Source organism: Falco rusticolus, chromosome 5, assembly GCF_015220075.1.
Source record: "Falco rusticolus isolate bFalRus1 chromosome 5, bFalRus1.pri, whole genome shotgun sequence".
Taxonomy (NCBI): domain Eukaryota; kingdom Metazoa; phylum Chordata; class Aves; order Falconiformes; family Falconidae; genus Falco; species Falco rusticolus.
Window position 1 is genome coordinate 15,421,005 of NC_051191.1, and position 25,876 is coordinate 15,446,880.

At 41.5% G+C, this 25,876-nt stretch overlaps 1 protein-coding gene across 9 annotated transcripts; it reads right to left on the minus strand.

Moving 5' to 3' along the window:
* Window positions 1–198: 198 nt before the first annotated feature.
* Window positions 199–24,746, minus strand: PUS7 (pseudouridine synthase 7). Of its 9 annotated transcripts, none has more exons than XM_037387885.1 (19): window positions 24,612–24,746; window positions 23,295–23,441; window positions 21,598–21,675; window positions 20,554–20,947; window positions 18,773–18,869; window positions 18,563–18,664; window positions 17,494–17,638; window positions 15,453–15,470; window positions 12,774–12,885; window positions 11,420–11,497; window positions 9,606–9,734; window positions 9,218–9,343; window positions 8,876–8,937; window positions 7,702–7,862; window positions 6,692–6,818; window positions 5,863–5,964; window positions 2,677–2,806; window positions 1,649–1,740; window positions 199–958 (listed from the first exon to the last, which is right to left on the minus strand). In XM_037387885.1, the coding sequence occupies exons 4-19, from the start codon at window positions 20,916–20,918 to the stop codon at window positions 822–824; spliced, it is 1,983 nt and encodes a 660-aa protein (XP_037243782.1). In that variant the 5' UTR covers window positions 20,919–20,947; window positions 21,598–21,675; window positions 23,295–23,441; window positions 24,612–24,746; the 3' UTR covers window positions 199–821. The 9 variants fall into 9 exon arrangements, with proteins under 9 accessions (XP_037243782.1, XP_037243778.1, XP_037243779.1 ...); XM_037387881.1 differs by having other exon boundaries at window positions 20,554–21,032; XM_037387882.1 differs by having other exon boundaries at window positions 23,199–23,441.
* Window positions 24,747–25,876: the final 1,130 nt, after the last annotated feature.

A 25,876-nucleotide genomic window follows, 5' to 3' on the forward strand; every position in this document is an offset into this window, starting at 1 on the left:
TCGGCCAGCCCTCTGCCGTTCGCCGGCCTTCAGCAACACTGTAGGCGCTGTATTTGCTTTGCGAAGAGGCTGGAAACGCAAAGTCTTTTTAGACAGCTTTATAATAATATTTTTTTCCCCCCTACCAGAAGCCCGGCTCATCCCCTGCCGGCCATGCACCGGCAAGATGCGTAAAGGAAGCAGGTCCTGGTAACACGCTTAGACTTTCCAGTCAATTTATTTTCAGTACCCATTCTTTGGTACAGGTATTAGTAAAGCTGGAAAATACGCGGAAGTATTTTCTCAATGAAAAGGCCAACTAATTAAAACAGCTGTACATCCTTACAGCACATAAAAAGCCTTGCTAACGTAACCCTCTACCGCATCAGTGCAAATGCTATGTGATATAAGTGTTCATGGATATCTTGATTTTGTCGTAACTCATTCTCCCAAGCTGTAAAGTAATGTATTTGAAGAGACTTAAAGGTGTGCTGAACTCCAGAAAATACTCAGTGCTTGCCCTCCACGCCCCCCCCCCCCCAAAAAAAAAAAAAAAAAAAGCAAAGCTAAACATTCTTCCAGGTCTGAAACTTCCACGCCTATTTCTCAAAGATGCACCCGTGTTACAGCTCAAGCAACTTACTCATTCATTAAAAACCACCAGTCACTAAGATCTCTATTATATTACAGTCTTGCAAATGACTACTGAAGTTAAACGCTAGCGCTGATAAAAACTTAAAAAAATACAAATCTCTCGCTACCAATCTTTTAAGATTTGTACAGAACATGGAAATAGGAAAACACTTTATATATGTTAAAATCAAGTAATTTTTGCAGTTCATTCAGCGTAACCAGGTGGTATTCAGCTGTGTCTGATTTTTTATGCTTGTGTCCATTTTCAAAACTTCTCGAATCGCCATGGTAGCATAAGTGGATGGGGGAAGGGAGAACTCCATCTTTAGTGCCCTGAATTTACCATCTATCACAAGGGGTAAGAGAAGACACAAAGCAAGAAAAAGTTATTAAAGCCGTAAGCATTGCTTATTCCAGATGCCATCTTGACTTAAGTTTTCCACAACCAACCCCCCCCAACCCATAAAGCAAAACAATCGCCGCCACCACACTCCAATTTACAGTCCATTGTGGAATCTCATGAAACATCTTTCTAACATTTTTTCTCAGCAGGTAGTAGTATTTTGCAGGTTTTCTTCTTTTAAAAGCAAAATAAACTTTTTTCCTTTCAAAACTGAATTCCTAGCCTCTTCAATTTCTCTGGAAAGCAGTGTCAAAAAGACCTTGTGACCAGAGTTCTATAAAAAAAATTCCATTGGATTCTGTTAAGTATTTGAGTAGTCTCTTGTGTTCAGCACAGATAACACATGCTCAACCATACAGACAATTTGTGGCTTAATTGCACCTTCAAGCATTTCAGACATTTACTGCTAAGCATTTGCTCAATTTTACAGATGCCTATAAGAAAGTATAACAGTCAATACAGACACTCTTGACAAATAAGGGTCCTCATTTAGACACCTAACTTTAGATATCTTTAATACCATTGCTTGAAAGTCTAGTTAAATTTAAGCTCTTCCTTTAAAGAGCTTTCAGTATGTAGCTCTTCAAAGCAACAGTCAGCTTTTTGCAAACACCAGCAGCAAAACAAACTTACCTGTAGGAAGAACTGGTAATTGTTTTCCTTCCAGTTTATCCAAATCTGTAGTAAATAACGGGATTCTGGGATCGTCATATGCAACGATGTCCCTTTATAATATACATAAGATTTTGAAATTATTATTTTTTATTATTTACAATAACATTTATATATTTTGTTATTTTATGTAAGTTTATATTTTAATTTAGTAGTAGTATTTATTATTATTTATCATTATTCCAATTCAGCAGTTACAACCAAAATGAAATTGACTTTCTAACAAAATAAGGTAAGGTGGCGTCTATGGTGCAGTAACTGGTAAAGCTTTATGTAGAAGACTTGCCTCTGTTTCATGATTATTTTAAAAAATAAAAAAATTAATGAGAAGTTTCTTTGCGTAACTCATCTGTTTTCCCTCTTGGGCTGTCAGGATTTCCAGCTATACAAGATGTACAGTTTATGAAATTAAAATGAAGTGTAAACATTTGTATTTTTGTCTCAGTCCTACCCCCCCCTTTTTTTTTTCTTCTGTGCATCAGTGATCAAGTCTTTCTGCACACCTGTACAGTCACCTGTTTAAAAGGTATTTATCCAGTTGTCATATGACAACTAGGTTTTATCTCTATCAACAGTGATTTAGTAGGTTTAAGTGACACAAATCTTTCTGATTGATAGACAGGTAATTTGAGACCAACTTTCTCACAGCAAGACTACAAAAAAACCCTGTTTTGAATATTATCTATCATGGTTTCAACAGAAATAATTATCTATGAAGTGTTCAGGCAAGCCCTTGCAAGGAGCGTACAACTAGATAGGTGTCTTAACACTCAGCCTTCACAGAAAGGACCATGGAAGAAATAAGGTTAGGTTCAACTTCAGCTAGCTGCATAAAAACCACAAGGGAGATGCACAGAGATTCCTCCCTACTTATGCTCCAGTCCATATGTATGTCCTGTGGGTCCATCTAATAGTTCTTGTACTTAGTCATCCCACATATACTCTGTGTTGTCAATTCAAGTGTAATTTCCTTTATCCTCCTTCCTTACCAATTGACATTCTGAGGTCGAATGATAATCTTCCTGTATGCTCCAGAAAGTGAATAATCTCTGATCTTATGCCTCATGTTGTTGATATCAAGATTGTCAGCTAGTAGCATTTCCTTATAGGCCTCACCAACTGCAAGAGAGGAAAATATTTAAAAGCGGAGAGCGTAGTGCAACTGATTGAAACAGCCTGTTTTCATGGATAGTTCCTTCCTTTATATTTAGTAGCTTCCAGCACATATGGGATGTCACACAGAAGTGTAAAATAAATTACTGCAAATATTATTACCTACAATATTTGCTTCTACAACCTGATTAGTACAGGCAGTAACCAAGGAAGAATCTTAGTAAATCCAAATTTCATCAAAACCCAACATTTACAAAATTATTTTATTGACATCTCATACATGTGTTCAGTTATCTAAACTTCTTAAGATCATCTCAGGTATTGGGGGGAGGGGGGGGAGGCCAGACTACCTATTGCTCTATCTTTGAAAAAGCAGCAGAGTGAAATGACTTGAGAGCCCTCTGAAGAAATAGCTGGCAGGGACCTTTAAGTACACTGCCAACAGAAGAAGTAATTATATTACAGTCTTGTATCCTGAAGTGAGCATGCACACTTAGGGAAGGCAACGGAAATACAGGAATATACTGCAGCTAAAATGCTGTCTGGTGCTTTTGATTTGCAGTGCAATTGCCAGCATTACTTCATGCGGTTGGGAATTTTAAACAGGAATAATTTAGGCTTACTGTGGGCAAATCCCAGTATAAATACATTCAATGTAAAAAATTGCACCTTTTCTTTCCACTTTCTTTTAACTCAGTGTGGTTCAGAGTCACACCTCATCAACGAACAGATCTTTACCTTTCAGTGTTTCAGAGATGGGGGATAAATGGGATCCTAGTTCTAGGACTTAGCTCCGACAGGCAGAGTCTCAAGAGACTTGACTCTTTTAAGGACAAACAAGTACAGGAGCAGTTCAACCCCAAAGTGAGGAAAACAAGTATATGTATTAGGAGACTGGTTTGGCTAAGTAGGGAACTCATGACTCGGCTCATACACAAGGTCACATACAGTAGGTGAAAGCAAGGGCCAACTACAGAGAAGGAACACACAAACATTGTCCAGGCACATTGGGACGGCGCTAGGAAAGCCAAAGCTCAACTAGAGTTGAAATCAGCAGCAGACATCAAGAGCAACGAGAGTTAAACTGCGACATCAGTAATGAAAGACAACAACAAGGAGAATGTTGGTCTTCTGCTAAGCAGGGCAGCTGGTCTAGTGATAGACATAAGGCTGAAGGTCTCAGTGCCTCCTTTGCCTCAGTCTTGACCAGAAAGGTCTCCCGGGCCTCTGATCTTAGAGACAAGGTTCAGGGAAGAGAGGGACTACCAGTAGTGGAAGAAGATACAGGCTGAGAAAGCTGGCTCACATCATGGTAAAGCTTTTCTCTACCATCTCTGAAAGATTGTGGAGCTCTGGGGAGGACCCAGGTGACTGCAATCATCTTCAAAACAGGCAAGAAAGATCATCTAGGGAATTACAGACCAGTCAGATTCACTTTGGTCCCCAGGAAAAATAACAGAGCTAATCCTCTTGGAACATGTTTCTGGGCACACAATGAGAATAATAATGAGCATGGTTTTACCAAAGGGGAAAAAAAAAAAAAAAAGAAAAATTCAAAAAAACCCACCAACCTTACTTTCTTCTGTGATTAAATAATTATTACACCTGTAGATGAGGGGAGAGCAGTAACTGTTGCCCATCTTGCCTTTAGCAAGTCTGTTGACATGTTCCCACAGCATCCTTGTATCCAAGGTTAGAACGTTACAGTGGGTGGAGTACTAGATGAGTCAAGAACTGTCTGGCTCATCATCTCAAAGGGAAGTCACTACTGGTTTGAGCTCGTTACAAGCAGAATTCTTCAAGAACTGCGATGTCCCCTGTTAAACACCTTTATTAGCATATGTGGAGGAGGAGCTGGAATTCACCCCAACAAGTTGACGGACAAAATCAAGCCAGAGTGGCAGTCGATACACTCAAAGGCAGGACTGCAACTCAGAGGGACCTAGGCTAAAGGAATGGGCCAAGAGGAACCTCATGAAATTCAACAAGGACCAAGTATTGTACCTGTGAATGATTAACTCCTTGCAATAGTACAGGCTAGGGGGCAACTCCGCTGACGGTCACCTAGCACTCCCGGTGGGAAGGAGACTTAACAGAGCACCCTGGCAGCGACAAAAGCTAATAGCAACAGCTTAGGCAGTAGCTACACCAAGAAAAACCTTACTGCCCCTTACTGGCACTCATGAGACTGCGCTAAGAATAGTGTGTTCAGCACAAAGGAGATGCTGATAAACTCGAATGAGTCCAACGGAGGACCACCCCAATGGCCAGGGGTTGTAGCCCATACCCTGGGAGGACAGTCTGAGAGAAGCTTCTTTAACTTTGAGAAGAGAAAACTTAGAAGAGAACTTAAGAGACTTTTTGTTCTTGAAAGTTTCAGATAATGCCCTGAGCAATCTGGCCTGAACATAGCACTGACCTTGCTTTGACCAGAAGGCTGGACCAGATGGCCTCCTGAGGTCCTTTCCAACAGAAATGATTCTACAACTCTATGCCTTAACAACAACATCATGTTCTATGCAATAATTATAGATCACTCGACCTATTCCGTTAAAAACCATTTACATCCAATACTGTATATACAGGAAATGAAAGATATGCTTTATTTTTAATTTTTAAAACATTCATATTGGTTAATATTAAATTAAACAGATCTGGTTCTTAGTTTCCTAACTTCAAGCATTTGCTTGGGTTACAAATTCTAGAAGTTTGGTTTGTTTTCCAATTTAAAAATCAAATGCATACACTTTTCAATTAACACGTCACCATTTTCTTCCCCTTGTGCTGAGATAAATAATTTTGCCTCAGTAAAAAATTCGTTTCTTTAGAAAAGCTACTAGCTAAAATGAAATACGGAATAGATTTATGTTCACTGAAACAAATTACAATGCAGACTATTACCATCACAATGGGAGAGGCTGACAGTAACGTAACAGAGATTTAAAATAGTGTATTGTTTTCATGGTCGCCAAGGTTGCATAGATCTAATCTTCCTTTTAAGAATCATCTTCAAGCAGACTTACATTTGCAGAGGAAGTATGTAAGTGAACAGTAAGACTTACTTTTATGCTTTGGATAAATAACATCAAATCCAGGCAATGGCATCACTACATCATGGATAGTGTAGTTTTCAACATCTCCTTCTTCAATATGAACAGCTGTGGCTACAATCAGGACAGAAAAATGAACAGTTACCAGTACGGATGCCTGTGACAGTTAACGTTAGCTAAATTTAAAATGAATCATTTGATTGAAGCAAGCCTACTTTGAGAGGGATAACTACTGTGTTTTATCTCCACTTAATAGACAACATATCCAAGAAAAGAAGTAACAGTCTTCAAGGCTGCCAGTTACCAGAATAATCACAGCCTGATTTCCAGTGACTTTGAAAGCTGAATGAAGTAAGGTTTGCTAGGTCAAGGGTCCCCTTACCAGGCATCAGGCGTACGTGAAGGAGAAATACTGTGGATATTCTCACCCCAGGGAACTGCTGGAGCAAATCCAGATGAGGACAGTTTTAACAGTGCTTCACAAGATACTAATGCAAATAAAAACTTCTGGGATTAAAACACTCATAACATCCTTTGACAGTTCTCCATAGCTCAATTAAGTTGGAGTTCATCCTTGAGAACAATTAGTCCTTCGTAGTCTATTTTCCCTACCCAGCTACTTGGAAAAAAAGCAAACCAACAGCTCATGGAAGTGTAATACCTAACTTCAGATTCCTTGCAAAATTTGACTAAAACTGGCCAATGGATTCAGAAATCACTAGACCAAAATGCTTGAGGAGAAGAAAATATGTAAGCAATATCACATAAACAGATATGTGCCTTGTTTTCCCAGCAATTTGAACTACACAGCACCACTGGCTCTTTGCTTGGCTGATTTTACCTCCTTTAAGTGTGAGATCTCCTGGTACAGCTCTAAGCCCATACTCCTCTATTCTCTTGCTCACCATATTATTCCACACATAACTCTGGTAGCTATGAATATACATTAAACGATTATTTCTTGGTATCTACAGGAAAAGAGAAAAAAAAAAAGAAACATTAGAAAGATGTATTTTTAGGTGTTTTTTTTTTTAATCCATCATAACAAAAGGCATATATTTGAAACATTACTTCTTCAGCAACAAGACTAATACAATTTCTTGGTACACAGATTTAATTTTTATTCATTATTTGGCAAAAGGGTAAGTGAAGAAGTAATTCTTTTACACTTTTGAAATCCACACAAAAAACCCCCTGGGCTTAAATCTGAAAAAAAAAAAAAAAAAAAAAAAAAAAAAAGCTTTCATTTATTTTATGCAACAGCTCATCAAACACTTGGGGCTACGATCAAACACTGAATTCATACTAAACCTCCTGAAATCTTAGGCAAACTTTGCAGATGTGAAAGCACAGTGTTATTCTAATTATCTTCTTTGTAAACAAGACATTATTCCTTGGCTCCTACAATGGGCCCAGTAGTTTGCTGGTGATGAGGTATTTTCTCCAAAGACTTGATCTTGATTACAGTATTTGAAAATGACAGTGAATCCACCACCTCTATGCCAAGCTGATTAATTAGTGCACTATCAGTTTGATTTATATTTCTAAAGCAACAGAAAAATCCTGAAACTGAGCTTCTGCACAATTCGCAGCTCTGTATTATACATGATTACTAAGTATAACTGTGTTGCTTCCAATGTACCAGAGAGATTGTTGTATAAATTGCAAAGCTCATTATGCATATATTAGTTAAAGATGTTGTCGGTCACCATGCAGCAGTACTTCAAGCAAAAAAGCAGGATAAAGATTTAACCTTCCACTCACCAAGCATCTATAGGTCCCTTTCAAATTCATCATATCATCAAAAGAATGTTTATTTAAGTAAATACCCCACAGCACTTTTACACTCACTATGCCAAATGCAGAGATTATGTTCTTCATTCCATACTTTAAGAGTCCACGCAGAAGCTGTCCTTCCACGCACCTTTTTACGGGTAGTTTCTTGAGGGCTGCTGCTGGATCTTTAGTCTTTGCCCATTCCTCTCTGCATTTTACTAAGTATCCCTTTTCAGCTAGAATGAGGATGTAAAACAGAAATATTTTAACTACGCACCAAAAAAGCATCCATCTCACCTTCTGTTAAAGCAGCTGAAAAATGTAAAAGCTTCAGTCATGGTAATTATACCGATAAACATGATCACAGAGTAGTTGGGGCTGGAAGGCCTGACGCGGAGACTGAGCAGACGGTAAGTATTCAGGTTCCTTTTCACCCCCACTGCAAGAAACCGCACAGCAAGGAAAGAGAAGCAGAAAGGCAGACAGTCTGAAGACAGCTCTCCATTGCTTAACTGGCTCTAGCGTGTTGTCCTGCTTTCAGCTGCAATAGAGTCAATTCTTTTCCTAGTAGCTGGTGCAGTGCTGTTTTGGGTTTGGTGTGAGCATAGCGTTGGTAAGATTCTGACGTTTTTAGTTGTTGGTAAGTAATGTTTATATTAAGTCGAGGACATTTTTAAGGCAAGGTGTTCCAGAAAGAAGGCTGGGGGAGCACAAGAAACTGGGAGGGGACACAGCCAGGACAGGTGACCCAAACTAGCCAAAGGGATATTCCATACCATAGAATGCCATGCTGAGTACATAAAGCTGGGGGAAGAAGGAGGAAGGGGGAGCTGTTTGGAGTGATGGTGTTTGTCTTCCCAAGGAACTGTTAGGTGTGACGGAGCCCTGCGTGCCTGGAGGTGGCTGAACACCTGCCTGCCCATGGGAAGAGGTGAACAAATTCCTTATTTTGCTCTGCTTGCCTGTGTGGCTTTTGCTTTACCTATTAAACTGTCTTTATCTCAGCCCACGAGTTTTCTCACTTCAGCTCTTCCGATTCTCTCCCCCATTACACCAGGAGGGGAGTGAGTGAGCGGCTGTGTGGGACTTAGCTGCTGGCTGGGGTTAAACCACAACACGTGTACAAAGCTGTTCTCACAAACATACTTTCAAATTAAAAGAATCAAAATCTGAAAGTGTTGTTCCTGAACAGACAATTCTTGGAGGAGGACAAGCAGAAACACTTTGCATATCATTTTTCAGTCCTTACCTCCTGGTCGTGGTTTTAATATCAAATCCATTACTTCGTTCCAATTGTTCTGTAGAATAGCTCTAAGATTCAAACAGGAAAGTGTATTAATAACAGACTAAATATATTTTAAGGAGATTTAGCCAACTTATTAAAAAAAATTAGTGTTTTGATTTATGCAAGATTAAAAGTAGTGGTATTATGCAAGATATCGGCTGAAGCAAGTTCAGAAACAAGTTACTTCTTGAATCTAAAATTAAAACTGGCACATGCAATATGCTAGAAAAAGTTCCCAAAAATACATTAGAAGTATACAGGGATAAAAATAAAATTAAAAAAAAAAGGGATGAAGACAACACATACTTGCCAATTTGATATGTGGGAACAGCTGTGGTTCCAAATCTTTGCATTCCATAGTAATTAATGAATCCAATTTCCCTGAGAGAATGCATTGCTTGCTCTATCTGGTCATCAGTTCCTGTTATGTTTCTAGCATTTAAAAAACAAGCAAACAAAAAAGTTATAGACAGGTTACTAAGGGTTTAAACTATTTGGTGATCCCCCTAATATTAAAGCTCAACATCAACATTACATAGCACATATCAAATTCAACAGATTCCTGCCAATTGAAGGACTTTCCTTCTTTTTTGTAACACAAGATGCACTGGTATCTCTTACCCATTTAAAGAAAAAAAAGAAAAAGAAAATAAAATTTCTAACAGAACTGTCTAAATACATACTAACATATTACCTGAGAACAACAGTGAAATGGTTCCCTTGCAGTTCTCCTAATTTCAGTGGATGGTTCTTGTAACTGAAATTTCCTAATTTGAAGTTCATCAAACATTTATTCAAATGAGCAAGTCTTTGTGCAGTGATTCTAAAAAGAAACAGACCACAGTGACCAACCTATGCTTAGAAAAGTAGATTATTAAATAACTATAGAAATGCTGGTATTTCAAACCAAAAAGCAGTGAGTCTAGTTTCCCCAATTTTCTATTGTTGCCTTTTCAAAGTATTTTAATGAAAAATCTAAAATAAAAGAACCGGTAACTATTATGGCTATGCATATAAGAGAAAATGTATACCATGACAAAGACTGTTAGTACTGTCTTTTCACATCTCTGTTACAGTATGCACTCAAAAAGAAGTATGTTGCAATATTGACGTATACTGTAGCCCCTAAGCTGAACTCTGCTTTACTGGAGTAACTACACCATGAATACACGCCAGTTAGCACAGCCAGAAACACAGAGTTAAGTAATTAGCCACTGTGTAAGCTTAGTGCAGATGAAGGAATAGGAAATCCTATCTGTCATTTTTGTTGCTAGTACTTTTGGAAGCATACTCTGTTTTTTGCATCACCAAGCTGCTCTTTGACACTTCCACTAAAACTTGTACCAGGATAGACAAGTTTATCAACTAGCATGGGCAGCGTGCTCGGCTCAGAGCGGGCTGATAAATGGTGATCTCTCCTCTCCTGTGCCATCCTTCTCCAACGCTGCACAGGAGAGTTGGGTACTGTGGCACTACAGAACAGACACCACAAATCAGTATGCTCCCCGCCCCCCATAATCAATGCTTACAATACACTGAAGCTCATGGACACAACATGAAATGCGATCATGTTAAAAGTAAACGGAACAGCACCTGAGATGGCTACACCACACCACAAGTTTAACTAACGGACATCACTTTGCAAACTTGCCTTGCAGCAACAAGAATCTGGGGCTTCTCACAATACACAAATTACTAATTCCTTTTATATGTGCAAACATATGCACATGCAAACGACTGGGAGGAAAAATAAGAACAATTTAGTGAATGCCCTCCATTTAACAAGAATTTGATCAAATTTCTGGCTCTCAAACCTTGGAATTCCTCACTTGAGCAATGCGGTTTTAAAAGGGCTGTAAATAGTAGTCAAGGTAGAATATTCCAGCAAGCTAACAGAAATCACAATGTATGACTGCAAGGCATCCATCATTCTCACTTATGGATGTAACACTAATTTCAAGTGACCAGAAACCATACAATTATCTTGGAATATGACTAAATAGATGTTATTTTCTCTTAATAGGGGACTTATGGGAGTAGGTTAAGGCAGGAAAAATTCCTCTTAATTTTGCCCCTTCTGGCTGCTCACAGATAAGCAAAGGCAGCAGTTATCCTTCTCTGGAGCTGTTCAGAGAGTTCAGTGAGAAAGAAAATAGGATTCCAGCTGGAGGAAGGGGGAAACAAAAGTCAGGAAGGAAATGGGACATAGTTTTCACCGCGTCATTCTGTTTTTCTGCTGTTGCACGGGAGCCACGCAGACAATTTGGCCCGCTGCTTCAGCCAAATACATGTATCTAGGCTGTGACTCGGAGCACCACTGACTGAAAATACTAGCAGTCGCCATGGAATAAAAAAGGATTATAGCACCTTCATTAATACAGGTGCTTTACAAGACCAGGACCTTCATCAGCCATCTGTGTCACATGCATACCGAGTCTTCGAGGTATTTACTGAAATATTCAAGCTACCATGGTAGAAGTGCAAATACTCCAGTATACTTTCACTTACCTGAGAACAGCGATCTCTTGAACTGTTATAGCCCTTTTATCCTTAGTTCCCATATAGGAAAATATGTTTGGCTTCACTCTTAAAAGCAACAGGAACAGATATTACGTATATTAAAATAGCCACAGATCAAACATAATTTCAGCATAATTACCTAGAATTATTAATCTTCTATATTAAACCCAGAAAACACGCATATATTCCCCAGAACCAGGCTACAATGTGACATATGTTGACATTTTCTAATCTCAACTATAAGTACATAAAACACAGGGAAATTTCTCTGGTTTAATTATATGTAGACAGATTCACTTTTACCATAACTGTGCTTTCATAACATAAGCTCTGAAGTACTTCTTTCTGTATATCCATTCAATGCACAAATGCACAGCCACCACTAATGTCACTAGAAATTCAGGTCCATTTCTTCCTTAAACTTCAAATAACATGTCTGTTTGAAATCCATGCATTCACATTATGTGAGAATATGAGACGTTAATTTAAAATTTGATCCATTTCTTTCCTTGAGAGGAAAACCACCTTTCCTTTCCACTCTGTACTTTGCAGCCTGTGTTGCACAGGGAGTATTTCCAGTTATTCCAGCTATGGGCACCAGGGGGTTGCAGGATTGCCATTACATACGTTTTTCCACCAAACTATGCTCCTACCATTCTGTTCTCAAATACAAATACTAGTAGTATACTGGTTAAAGTCTAGATTACAAACATTTATTTATGGACAGGAAGAGTGAAGGAAAAAGGAGGGAAAAAGCAGGGAAGTTTCCCTACAAGTAGATCACTGATCTGACCCAATTTTAAAATAGCCCTTCCTCTACAATTCTGTGTGTTAACATCATGCCTTTGGCAAATCATTTTGTTGCTGCACTTGATGGGGTGAAAGGAACTAAGACTGTGTTGCCATGGAGAAATTAATACATGGAACAACAGTTTGTGAACTGTAACTGCGTAGGAACTGATCAACATATTATCGCAACAATATCTGACAGGTTCGTAACATACTTGCATATATTCACACACTGGGAAAAAGCCGGCTTTTACTTCAAGTTACACACATTGAGGCTTTGGAGCTGCCAAGCCTTTCTCAGATCAATTGTGGACCTTCTTCCTTTGAAGTAGCAAAGTACTTTTACATTTCCTGGGATCATTTTGTTCCGTTCTAACCTCCTTCCAAAACTTGCGAGTTTCAAATTTGATATTCTAGAATAACTTTTTTTTAAAACACTAGCTACAAATTAGGCAATAGTAATCATTTGTGTTGGTCATACATAATTCTGAAGCATAACATTCACAGTAACACAAAATATACAGGGGGAGGACTGCATGCTAGCCAGCCTTACCGTAAAAATTTGGATAGGACGTTAATAGCATCCATAGTATCCTTGTTCTCCTTGTACAGTACAAAGTGGCAGTAGCTTCCCCTAGATTTTGGCCAAGAGTGTTTTCTTGGATCTTTAAAAACAAAAGGTTAAAATTTGTAAAGTGTCATTTTTAAAAAATGTAATTAATATCTTTGCCATTGCAGCTACACTTAAAACAAATATGTAAGAGTAAATTTCTGCTAATTCCCATCTGTTTTAAAAAAAAAAATAAATGGACAAAGTGAGTTACTGACAGCAAAAGCTGCAAAGCACATTGAAAAAGACCTTCTCCCCTTCCACTGGGCTGGAAACTTCTCTTTAATCAATTCTGTCACCCAGAAAATCTTCAATGAAATGGTGACAGTTCCTTTGTCATTACATTACCTAAAAATAGACCCTAGCCATTTAACTGCCATATTGCCTGATTAAATTTCTCAAAAACATTATCATTACACTGACTTTCAGCAATAAAAGCCACTCTACAATTCATCTGCTGCCTTCTGTAATTAACAGATGAGGACCATTGGAGCCCTATTTGCTGGAAGACTACAATTATTATAGTACCAACATATTTATTTCTGTAGGATTTTTTTTCCGTGTGTCATGCAGAAGCATGGTCATCTATAAGAGCCTACAAAAAGTGTTCGCACAAAAGATTACTCCAAGGTGAATTGTTTTTAAAAGTCCTGTGAGAGAGAGAAATCTGGCACAACACAGACATTAACAAATAATTAAAGCCAGATACTGTGCCATGTTCAGAGAAGGCCAGAGGGTGAGGTAACTTCAGCTCCTGCAGACTAACAACTGAATTACAATTCTGTACAATGACCTGGCATTTTCTAGAGAAGGAAGAAAACTGTCAAGGTATTTGTCAAGCTTTTGTTGCACATAAAAGCCTCCAGAGATAAAACTTCCCTTTTACAATCATCCGCTGTTGATGGCACTATTGAGAAGGCGGGCTGATTCTACACAGGCTTAGCAACCAATTTTGAGGTGCTTTGTTTATAAATTCTTTGTCTTTATAACAAAACTAAGGATTTATTTTGTTTTAAATAAGAAGTCCCTTATCTCTTGGTGGCCACCAAGCAGACGTTCCTGTTTTTGTACAAAAAGGGCTTAAGCATCTTTCATAACAGCAAAAGCTAACTGAAAAAGCCAGTCCTATTCCAGTATATAAACACCAATGCAGGAAGAAACTTCCTGGGAAATTTTGCTCTTTTTGTTCAAGTAAGTTTAAAAAAGCCCAGATATCCCACACAGACAGTGAGCATCTTTAATTTTCAGGGAACTTTTTGGTAAAAGATAATTCTTCCTGCTTTTTTTGAGACACTGCCATCCGCACAAGCACTTCTGCAAAACTGATTTTGGATGTTACAGTATAAAATACTATACATGTAGGTTTTAATCACTTACAAATTATTGCAACGCTTGTCTTGTACCATCAGTTTCTAAGGAAAGCCCCCCTTATGGAGTTTCCTAGGACCTAAACTGAGCAGTACGGTCCAAAGCCTGTTAAGAGAACTCGTGCTCCTGCTGGTCTCCCTTCTGAGCCACGACTGCTCTCACACAGTCAGTGAAACACCGCATTCCGCTTGAAAAAGCAAGGTCCTCCCTGAAGAACTCCGTGATTTAAAGGGAAGAGAGGAACACAGAGCGTGATTCACAAGGGAAGTCTTCTCCAGCTGGAATCGCTCTTTAAATTTAAACTAATCCATCTTGCACATGGTCATTTCAACACCCTTCAATAAGTGAGCCCTATCTGGGTTAGGCTAAAAGGATGCTATAGACCAGGGGTCCTCAAACTTTTTAACCGGGGGGCCGGCACGCGGATGCAGTGGCAGGCAGTCATCTGCGGCTGCTTGGTTTCCCCCCCCAGCCCCTGGCAGGGGCGGGGCAGGGGGGTCTGTAAATACCGGGGGCCGGATTGAGGACCCTGGGGGGCTGTATCCGGCCCGCGGGCCGTAGTTTGAGGACATCTGCTATAGATGCTATATATACTAATGGGCTCCTCATGCTTTGGGCATCACAGCCATGTGCCTATCCACCTCACTGCCAGCCATGCTGAGTACTGGGAGGCTGCAGCTACAGTCCCAGTATTTAACGACTCCTCATCCAGTACTTTGAAGTATTCAACTGGGCAGGTGGACCAGAGGGATGGTTTACAGTCCTTACTGCTATGTTTGAGTCACATTGCCTTTTTTTTGACAGTAAAAAAATTATTTCCAAGCCCTTTTTCCAACCTTTTGCTGCAATTTGAGGACTCTTTTTTAATATCGGGATGTATGATATATACTTTTAAAGTTGTATAAATACAGATAGTGGTGTCTGAAACGCAAGGCTGAAGGGCAAAGGCTTGGCTTAATGAAATCAATGGAAAATTTACCATAGATGTCAAACAGTATTGTCAAAACTGATAATTTACATCACTTATTACTGGCAAACTTTCTCTGCACTGAATGACTACTGCCTATACTGCACTAGGAAGAAAAAAGGAAACACAAGCCCAATTCTTGGTGTTTTGGGAAATTTTAAGCATTACTTATGTGTAGGGGTTTTTAAAGAATTATTTGTTACTAGTTTGGCCAGTCTTGTTGCTATTTAGGAGGTCGTAATGGTTGGCATTTCATTTTGTTAGCATGAAATGTCAACATCTCTTACCTGTTGCAGTTCTGACCTCTGTCCCAATGCATAGCATAAAGAGCACAAAAGAGTAGTGTTTAATTTTTAGACTGTCGAAGGGTTTTTAGAGGTGAACATGCGGGTTTATGGTTATGGGATTGTTTATGCTTTAGGGAGCATCCAACAGTTAGGTGGTGGATGACAGCAATTTAGACAGTTATGCAATGGAATCGTGCAGAGGCAAACGGTGAACATATGGAAAGCTTCAGTCGGAGATGCAACAAACTTCATTTGTGGACAATGATGAAACAGCAGTTTACTGACAATTTAGTAAGACAGTATTTTAAGTATTCTGGGTGTAAACTTACTATAGACACAAAGCAGCTTCTCATTTTAGATTTTAGGAAAGTGTTTTTGGTAATCTTTTACATTATCAACAAAATAATCAGATACCTAGATATCTCAGCTAATATTTGAATATTCTACACTTCTAAAATGTTTCTTGCTTGGGAAACCTGCTCAGGACTAAGACGTGTTAGCAGCTATACACACGGAAGATAAATATAATCCTGACCACGAAGAACTTGCACTCTTAAATCCTACATTCATAAGCATTTACGCACACAGTCACTGAAACTGCACACATCTTCACCAACGTGCACCAGTGTCTGTAGCTCCAAAACTTAGGAATCGAGGTTTAAATAGATGATGCTTCTCTGCATCACAAGATGGTGCTTCATATAATGTTTTACTCCTAGAGACACATCACTAAATTCTTTTCAGTGTATTTCAAATGCTTGAATTCCTTCATATGGTATCTCTTAAATCAGACTGGTCAGCTTAGTAACAACCACTGGAGTGTAACAATGGTTAAAGAATAGAAGCAGCAGAAGGGAAAGGTGGGGGTAAAACCATTACAAACCAACAGAGAACAAAACTGGCTGAGGAGAATTTTGTGCTGATAAGTATACATAACCCATGCATAAAGCATGCAAATGTACAGATTTTCTAAACATGGTTAAACAAGATACACAAACACATTATAATTGTACCAGTAACAGTGTAACATTCCCATATTTACTTAGAACAAGCCTTAAAAACTAACTAAATTTAAATGGATATGGTGTTATTTCCAATTTTACATTATCTCCTTATCCCATCTCCATCTTTAAAATGGAAGGGCTAGATTTACATACTCTCATTTGTAGTAGGTTGAAATGACATAGGAATACAATCAGTTTAAACCAAATCAAACCTTAATAAGTTTTGTTAAATGTGCAACATTCTGCATATAGACAATTCTCTTAACTTACAGTAGCAACAAATGTTAAAACATTAAAAGATGTAGAATATCTGAATTTACCCCCAGTAACCCAATCAGTATTCAGCAAGATTGAGGTGGATAACACTTCATTTTGAAAATCCTTCATTACTTTGTGATTAACAATGAATAAAGATTTTTCATTCATTATAAATTCATAATTTATATATAAAAATAATTCATAATAAAGACAATAAAATTTTTCTGCAAATATAATTGGTCTTGGAAGCAGAAGTAGCCTTAAAGATCACGATAAATATATTATGATTATAGAAATCTATAACCTTGGGAAAACAAATAGGTGCTTGTCTCTACTCAAGTCACTGAGAATTTTGTCATGATTTTCAAGACAGTCAGGATTACACTGACTGTCAGTCTAATGTATGCATTTCAGCTACAATCTCTTACTTCCACAATGCACACTTATGCATCCAGGTAATTTCATGAAAGCTAAGTGCAAACAACACTGATAATGAAGCCCCTATTTTGCCCGTTTCCACTGAAATAGCAAAAGATCCTCTCACTTTAACACCATTGTATTTGAGGAATGATTTCGAAAGACAAACAAGTAGAAATTCAAATTTAAGACACTCCTTGTGTCCTTCATCATTTTAGATGTACAGCATCAGTTGCAAAGAGGAAAAAGCAAACCAGGCTGCCTTAGGAGGTGCACTCCATTTGAAGTACTTGCTAACGATTTTTAGCTTTGAGATGATTCTAGCATTTACTTTACCCAACAGCTGCGCGACTGAAACTCACTTGCCAGTGCTTTTTTCCCAGCAGCATGATAAGCAATAATGTATTTTTTTCCATCTCGATCTTCTGTTTTAGTCTCCAGTCCAGGAAACAAGGACTTTACAGCCTGATGGATAACTGTTCTTTTTTCTTTGGTGTCTTCAATTACCTGTGTTAATATACACACATGTAGAAACCAAATAAAGTAATACAAAAGGGGAAGGATTCTCTCAGAGTTGAATTTTCCATGTTTAAAGAAAACCTACCAAATCACACTAAAGTACTGAATAAGTATGCTTTTAAAAGCCTAGCCTACTTACTAAAATCAGTTTGAAAAAAATAAGTAACTTTGCTACAAATCCCAGTCTCAACATTCACAAAATAAAATTCTCAAAATTTATTCCCCTTTTCTGTGCTTAATAAAATCCCCTCTTCTAATGACAACTCTGGCAAAACAAAGGTATTCTATGTACATTAAAGGAAAGGAAAAAAAAAAAGCTAGGTACAATTATTTAATGTGTGAATGCTTATTTGAAATTACCAGATTTAATCCTACTCATCTCTGTGTCCCAAATTTAGCCCAACAATTATTCTTCAAGTATATGGAGTATTTAGATGTTTAAAAATACCAAGTTTTAATACCATTTTGTACCTTCTTATTTTTCTTGTTACAGAAGAGCGTATTTATTTTCTTTTCTATTAAATCACTAAACACTGACCTTGAAAATAGGTCTTTCATCAGGATGGATGTTTTATTTAATCCTTCTTGCACAATTATTCTATAAAATACTACTAGACAGAAAACCAAAATACTGCCAGAAAATTTTAACACCACATAAATTAAGACATGTACGTGAGTTCACGTGTACAGTCCCACTGAAATCAAAATGACAACTCATGTGAGCAAACTTGAGAGTATCTGTTAAGGCTTTACAAAATTAAACCCTAAACTGAAAATATTTCTGTACCACCTGCTGCATCATGTTCAAACTGCTCTTATACCTTACATGCGCTAGGAAGCGCACACCTTCCATGCACTCACTCTCTCACCCCCTTCCCCCCCACCCAACTTTATATCATTTATTAATTTTACCTCTATGGCAACACTAGTTTCCTTATTCTTAAGAAGCTGGAGCTCCTCTAAACGCTGCTTGTCTTCGTCTGACAAAACTGTAAATGTTTCTTCTGACGGGTCCTAACACACATTTGAAGGAGGAAAACAAACATCCAGTAACCCTGACAGAACAACTTCCAGCCTCTTGATGCTTTTGCTTAAGGAGCATAGCCATTACCGAATCTTTACCTCAACATTTACCTCATCATCCACGGGAACAGAAAAGTCATCTAAATGGCTCACACGTCCATCTTTGCCTATTTCATGGACAACAAAGTCCGAGTATCTGATAGGAAGAAACACGCATTATATTTTTAATTAAAGAAATAAAAATCCCATACCACATAAAGTCCTTTCAAAAGAAGCTATTTTGTTAGCAGAATTCACTCAAGAATTCTGATTTCACATAATTCAATTCACATGGAAGAAACTTCAAGAATTCTGATTTCACATAATTCAATTCACATGGAAGAAACTTCAGCCATGATAAAGCTGTACCTATTCCCTCCCCTCAGGACAGCACAAGAACACAGAAGGAATTCTGGCCCATCTAAGATACTCAGCAGACTTCTTTGCAAATAGCCAAACACCTGCTGAAGTTATTTCGAGTCATTTTCTCAGTAGCTTGCAGAGATCAGTAATGCATATCCTCAATCCCAGTCATTACTGACAATTAAGACTCTACTTTATTGCTACAATGAGAACAAATGCATTAACTCCATCACTTCAAATAACATGCAGAATAAAGTGCCCGTTAGCTGCTCTAAGGAAAGCAGGACAAATCCAGCTCTGTTACATATATTCAATTATAGAGAACATCTGCCAAATAAACAGTTACTCTGCATACTCTATGACGGCAAGAATTTGACGGTGACAATGGAGCACAGTCAATCTGTGTTGCAATTGCTAAATGATTTTTAAGTAGCAATTGCTTGTAAAGGAAAAAAAAAAAAAAAGAAGAAAGTCCTCAGAACATAAATGTTGAAAGAGAAGTAAAACTTCACCATAAGAATGCTTCTACTCTATCTCCCCCAAGATCCCATTTGCCACACCTCTGTGCAGCCACAGCCATATATCATACTGGTAGAATTCCTTCCTGAGGAGTGTTACGTGTCCTCTCTCATTATCTGCAGCTGTCTAGACATGCTAGCGACTGGTACCATAAAAATGCCAGGACTAAATTAACAATAGGTGTTATAAACTAAGATTGAAGAAAAACTGTAAGCCAACAAACACTTCTACCACTCAGCTACCTTTGGCCACCTCAGCCCAAAACTGGCAGACTACCAAGGAGGTTCAGCGCAGACTGTGTTTTGTATTTGCATTCTGTTTTATCCAAAGATGTTATTTAATTTAAAAAAAACAGAAGTTTCATTTAGAAAAAAAAAGCTACTAAAATCCAAACATCTTATTAAGTATAGAAAGCAAAATTCCACATCCCGAGTTACAAAACATAAAAGGAAATTTTATAAGTGTCATTACAACTGATCAGACTATAATTTAAAGCCTAACGGACCAGCTGACAATATACGTGTTTGAAGACATTAGCATGAGAGTCAGGGAAAAGCAAAGAAGAACCAAAGAGGGACGATTTCAACACTGTTCTCCAGCGCATCTTGTATCTGCACTGAAGAGTGGTACAAAAGGTGGATGACTGTGTAAGGTTTTATGCTGTGTGCTGCTGCCAGAGAGCAAGACAAATGGCAAAGGTCAGTGTAATCATGTATTTCTAGACATACACAGCTTCTTTCTTTAGAGCTCTATTTGACAGGGTAAAAAGGAGAAAAAAAAAATAAATCTAGAAAAGTCCCAAATGAAACCTTTCTTCCAGTCTCAGCGCTAGGAAAAGAAAGTAATGAACCTCCCAAGTGGCTACATACAATCCAGTGCATCCTGCAAGTTAGAAAAGGAAAATGAAGAACAGCTGCTTAACACGAGGAATTAATATACATAACAAGACAAAGAGTTACCTCTCTTTTAAGATTCCAGAAAACCCTTTATGACAGCTAACAAATTTAGTTATGCCAACATCACTTTCCGTCAGTCCATGCTTCATCATGTCTGCAAAGCTCTCTGGATCTCCATCTTCATCACTGTCCTCTAGTTCCTCATCTTCCTGCTCCTCACTTTCCTCATTGAGCGGTATTTCATTTTTCGTGTCCTCAAGCAGAGATTTGTCAGGTTGTTCTGTTACAGTCTCAATGCTCTGCCCAGAGTCGTTCCCTGTCTTAGACTTCTCTACGATCTTCTGTCTTTTGATTTCGTCTGCATTGGCCACATCATCCTCAGAGCGAGGACGTTTCAAGGATACACTACTCATTTCTACAGTTTCCATGTTTAAGGCACAGTGTGGGACAGAAAGCCCTGAGGAGCAAGAAGAATGGCTTATTTCCTGTCTGCTTAAGAGCAATATCAACACATAGTCTCTTCACTCCAAGGACTCTGCCCCCTGCAACAGTTCAGGAAAACCACATAACTTTCTGCATTTTTCAGTTAAACATCAAGTAAAGATTTTGCACAGCTAGAAACAGTATGTACTTGGGAAGAGAGAAGGGAGATGTTAAGAGGGCTTGATACACACACAAGGCAGCATGCACACTAGGCTACAGAACAGCAGGATTCAACACTACGCCGACCATTTACCACCATCATCATTCTTGCCAACTCCTGGCACAGCTGACAGCCTCTGCTGTCAATAGCAATTTAGTGCCTCAGAAACTTTTTGTTCCCAAGCCTTCTGTTAAACATGACTACTCTCAATTATTCCTTTTTTCTATCAAGATTCCTTCTTACAAGGGCTGAGAGAGGATGGCTAGATTCTCCCAAGCTTGCAATCTCATCTCTTCCTTTTCTAAGTTCATCTCTTCTAACACACACAGTCCCAGAACATAAGGTGGCAGCAATTCAGACCAAAAGATAAAAGGCGTGAGAGAGCAAAACTGGGCTACAAATGAGTGGGACAAAAAAAAAACCAAGGAAGTGAAATGATCTCTGAGAAGAACAGGACTACTCACGCTGGTGGAGCAGAGCTCTGACTCTTCCCTGGCAACCTGAGCTGCCACCTTTGCATTAGCAGAGCTGTACCTTCAGATCTGAAAAAGAGGAAAACTAACTCTTTGAGAAAGTTTGAGACAAAAAATCCCAACTGAAAACGTGTACGAACATGATCGTTACAGAAACCAGCTGGCCAAACCCAGGTATCAGCAGTTGTATAGGAGGAGACACAACTACTCAGATGGACAAGTTAGTAACAAATGCAATTGTAAAAGTGCTACCAACCTATGGACATGACACAATATTGCTATTTAGCAAGCCACAGCACAGAAGTTTGGTTTTATTTCTATGTTTATGAAAGTAGACTGGAGTTCCTGTAATTAAGGCATTGACAGGACCTCTCTCCCAGCATCACCCAGCCAGCACACCAGCGTACTGGGAATAAACCACAGGTTCTGGTAACAGTGGGTTGCACGGGAAGAGGCCATCAACTGTCCTGTGCTGGTCATGGCCAGTTCCAGCTGGCTCCATAATAGACCAAACCCACCACCTGCCAAAACTCTAGCTCGTCAGATGAGCACACGGTACCTCTGCTCCAGCTTATTTAAGAAAGGGAGGAGCCGCCAGGGGCATAAAGTGCAACGGGAAGCATGAGGGAGGTGTGTGCCAGCGTGCTAAAAAAAGACATGGGGGGAAGCACAGGGAAGGGGACAATTGTTAGGGACACAGCTGGAGATGCACTCTTAGAAGGATGCTCTCCACACCAGAGCATGAACACCTCTGAAGGTACTGCGGCCTTGGAGGTGCCCATGTTGGGGCAGGGATGCCCTTGAGGGCACTGTGGCCCATGGAGGGGCCTACCTGGGAGCAGCAGAAATGAGAAAGAAGCAGCAGCAGAAAGAAACCTCCCTGCATCAGCCCTGCCCTCCCACACTACTACTGCCTCACCCAAGGGAGGGAGTGTAACCTGTGGGGACAGCCAGGGAAGGGGAGGTGTCTGGAGTGAAGCTGAGCCTGGGGAAGCGGGAGGAAAGGAGTTTTCCCCAAGTGTTTAACTGGTGGCGTTCTTTGTATTTCACTAGCCAAATCAGTAATTAAGAGTTCGCGATAACTGGCAATAAATTCATTTCCCCAAGTCAAGACAAGTTTGCCTGCAACAACAGGCAAGTTTGTAAGTTAATAGGATTCAACTGATACTAGGAAATTAATCTAGGTACAAAGCAGTATTTTAGAGCCACACACATCATCCTGTACTGTTTCTACAGCCACTGCGTTGCATATTCTATTTCATTTTAAAGGGTATGTTTTTAAAGGAAGACTCATTATTAACTTGATAATCACCATGTGCTGAGCTATTAACTATCTGTTACCAGTTAGCTGTTAGCCACTGCTGTTTTACTGCCTGGACTTTCCCTTGTAGAGGTCACAAATTTAGGTAAAGAGGCAGAAACAACTGTTTTAGAAACACCTCAAATGCTTTGCTCAAATGAAGAACTGAAAACAGCACTAGAAAAAAGACCAGGCAAAAGGGAAATGAGAACAGACTTATAGAAAAGCATATGTATTGCCGGAAGACAAAACACATGCAGAAGAGAGCAGAACGATTACCAAACCAATATACCTTCAAGCAGACAGCACCAACTTGTTTGTGCTCAAATAAAGATCCTTCTTTAAAAAGAAAAAATAAAATAAATCACAGCCAACAGAAGCAATTCACCATCATTTCCAGATTCTTCTCCTATGTAGCCAAATTTAAAGAGCCCAGGTTATAAAGCACTGGTATGGAAAAGGCTTCTAGATGGCTTATGAATGTCTTCGTCTGGCGACCAAACACCGCTTGGCACAGGAAAATCCTCCGAGACACCTGTCGAAGGAGGTAATGAGACAAATCCCATGTTTCTAAAATAAAATTGCAATACCTAGTTACTGAATGACACAAGCCGTTAGAAGAATTCAACGCTGGCCACAAATACTCTGAAGCTGTTAGATCAGGCCCGTTCCCACAGCAGAGGAATGCCTCGCATGCACAAAGTCCCGTCCTGTGCCAAACAGTGGCTGTCACCGGGAAAGTTTCTGCAGGACAGTTACTCGAAGAAGCAAGCCAAAGCGTGCCCGGCAGCGCATGCCCCCGTGGAGCGGCTGTGGCACGCTGCATCACACCTGCGCAGGCCACTGCCGAGGCGCCTGCAATTTTTTGACGGCTGCTCAACCATCTCGGTCCCTTTCCCAGCAAACAGGTGCTTCCGTAACAGCCAGAATCTGCACCAACGGCAACTCCGCAGCAGTTTCAACAGAGACCATGTCTCAGCAGAAGCTGAATTTGCCGTTGCCAATGCAGGGCTGGATTCCCCCCAGCACGTAACGCTGCGCGATGGTGGGGGCGCCCGGCAGGGCCCGGGCTGGGGGCACGGGGCGCGTCCCGCTCCGGCGGGTGCAGGGCCGGGCGGGAGGGAGCGCGGCCGCCGAGCCGGCTTCCACGGCACCGGGCAGCCGGGACCCAGCGGCGCCGCCGGGCGGGCGCGGTGAGGCAGCAGCCGCTTCAGGCGGGCGCAGCAGGCGGCGGCGGACCCGCCTGGGGGCGGGCCGGGGCGGCACGGCGCGGCGCGGGGGAGCGGGCCAAGCGGCCGCGGCAGGCAGCGCTCGGCCGGGCCGGGGAGCGGCGGTAGGTCCCGCGGGCCGGCTCCGCCGCCGCCAGCCCCGGGGCGGCCGGGGCCAGCGAAGGGGCCGGGGCGGGCGGGAGGAGCGGGGGAAGCAGGAGAACAGGGCTGCCGGGGGGCTCCGGCACCACGCGGCCGCCCGCCGCGGGAGCCCCGAGCGGGCCGGGGAGAGCCCGGCGCAGGCGCGGGGAGGGGGCAGCTGCGCCGCGGCTCAGCCCCGGCCCCCGCCGCCCCGGCCCCGCGCCCCAGCCTGGGGGCGGGAGTCAGCCCCGCCGCGGAGGCCGCGGCTCCCGCCCGGCCGCTGAGGAGCCCTGGCGGCCGCGGTGCCGGGGGAGGGCGCGCCGCCGGGCGGGAGCAGAGGACGGGGTGCCACTTACCCGCACGCCGGCACGGGAGGACGGGCCGGGCGCCAGCGCCGCGGGGAACGAGGAGGCGGCCGGAGGGAGCGGCGCGGGCCCGCCCCAGCTCCGCGTGTGCGGAGGCGGCCTCCTGCCTGCGCCCGCCCCCGGCCGGCCCCGTCGCAGCAGCGGCCCGGCCCAGCGGCGGCCAGCGCGCCCGCCCGCCGCCGCAGCCATTTGCCGGCGGCAGCGCCGCCGCTCCGCGGGACGGGGCTCGGCCGCGCCGCCCGGAGGGAAAGGCGGTGAATAACGCCCGGCGCTGCCCCGGGGCCAGCGGGGCGCCCGGCCACGGAGCTGTCGTGGTTAATTACAGCGTTCCCCGGGGCGCCCGGCGGGCGTGACGGCTCGCAGAGGGGGAGGGGGCGGTGGCGGTGCCCGCCAGGGGTCCCGCACGGTATCCGGTGCCTCAGGCCTGCCGGAGTTTCCTTTGACAGCAAACAGCTTAAAGCATCTAGGAGCGGCAGGCAGAACTTTAAAACTAGCGCAAACCAGGCTGGATCTGCATTGCTAGTCTTTTCTGACGTTGTCAGAACTTTGTCTTCTACCCCCTGTTGTATTTCTAAGCGGTGGTGCAAGGAGCGTCTTTTCATTAACTTCTACATGCACGATTTGTCTTTGCTTTTAAGCCCCTCTGTGTTGTATCTTAACCCTAGCCAGCCTCGGGCCTCCCCTTTGCCAGGCTACCAGCACCACGCCTCAGTTTCTCATGCTTCTCGCTCTCTGGTTGCATTCTGTTCATCATGGTCCCTTGTGATGAGGCTCACAACCGCTGTGCACGCACGGGAGACTTCTTTTCTCATCCCGTATACTTTCTTATTCTACCCCGGGAGGGGAGGTAACGCAATGGAGTGCTTTGGTTTGGATTAAAAAGTCCCAGGTATGCATGCATTGGTCTATAGCTTATAAAAGACCTCATCAAGGAAATGCATGTTGTGGTTAGAAAGGGAAGAGCATAGACTTGTGGCTATCCTTACTTCTGAGCGGGGATGGATCCACAGAGATTTATCAAGTACGAACGGGATCAAAGCTTTGTCTGTTAGAGCATTAGTTCCCACCCTCCATCCACCCTTAACGCTTGGAACTTCAATAACCTGCTAGAAACCAGCAGGAGTATCAGGGGTGGGTTTAATGTGCTTCTGTGAACAGGCCAACAGCGGACTGGGAACAGCGATATAGACATTGGCTATCAACAAAGCGGAGTATGGGACTTCCAAAGACTGTAGCATCACCGAGGAATCCAGAGC

Bases quoted from the DNA above. Each gene is read 5' to 3' on its own strand.
- PUS7 (XM_037387886.1), bottom strand. From the start codon at position 20,918: ATGGAAACTGTAGAAATGAGTAGTGTATCCTTGAAACGTCCTCGCTCT. The intron at 17,639-18,562 runs GTAAAATTAATA...ATATTAACACAG, and splicing joins AAACTAGTGTTGCCATAGAG to GTAATTGAAGACACCAAAGA. The intron at 1,741-2,676 runs GTAAGGAAGGAG...TATATTATAAAG, and splicing joins CGACCTCAGAATGTCAATTG to GGACATCGTTGCATATGACG.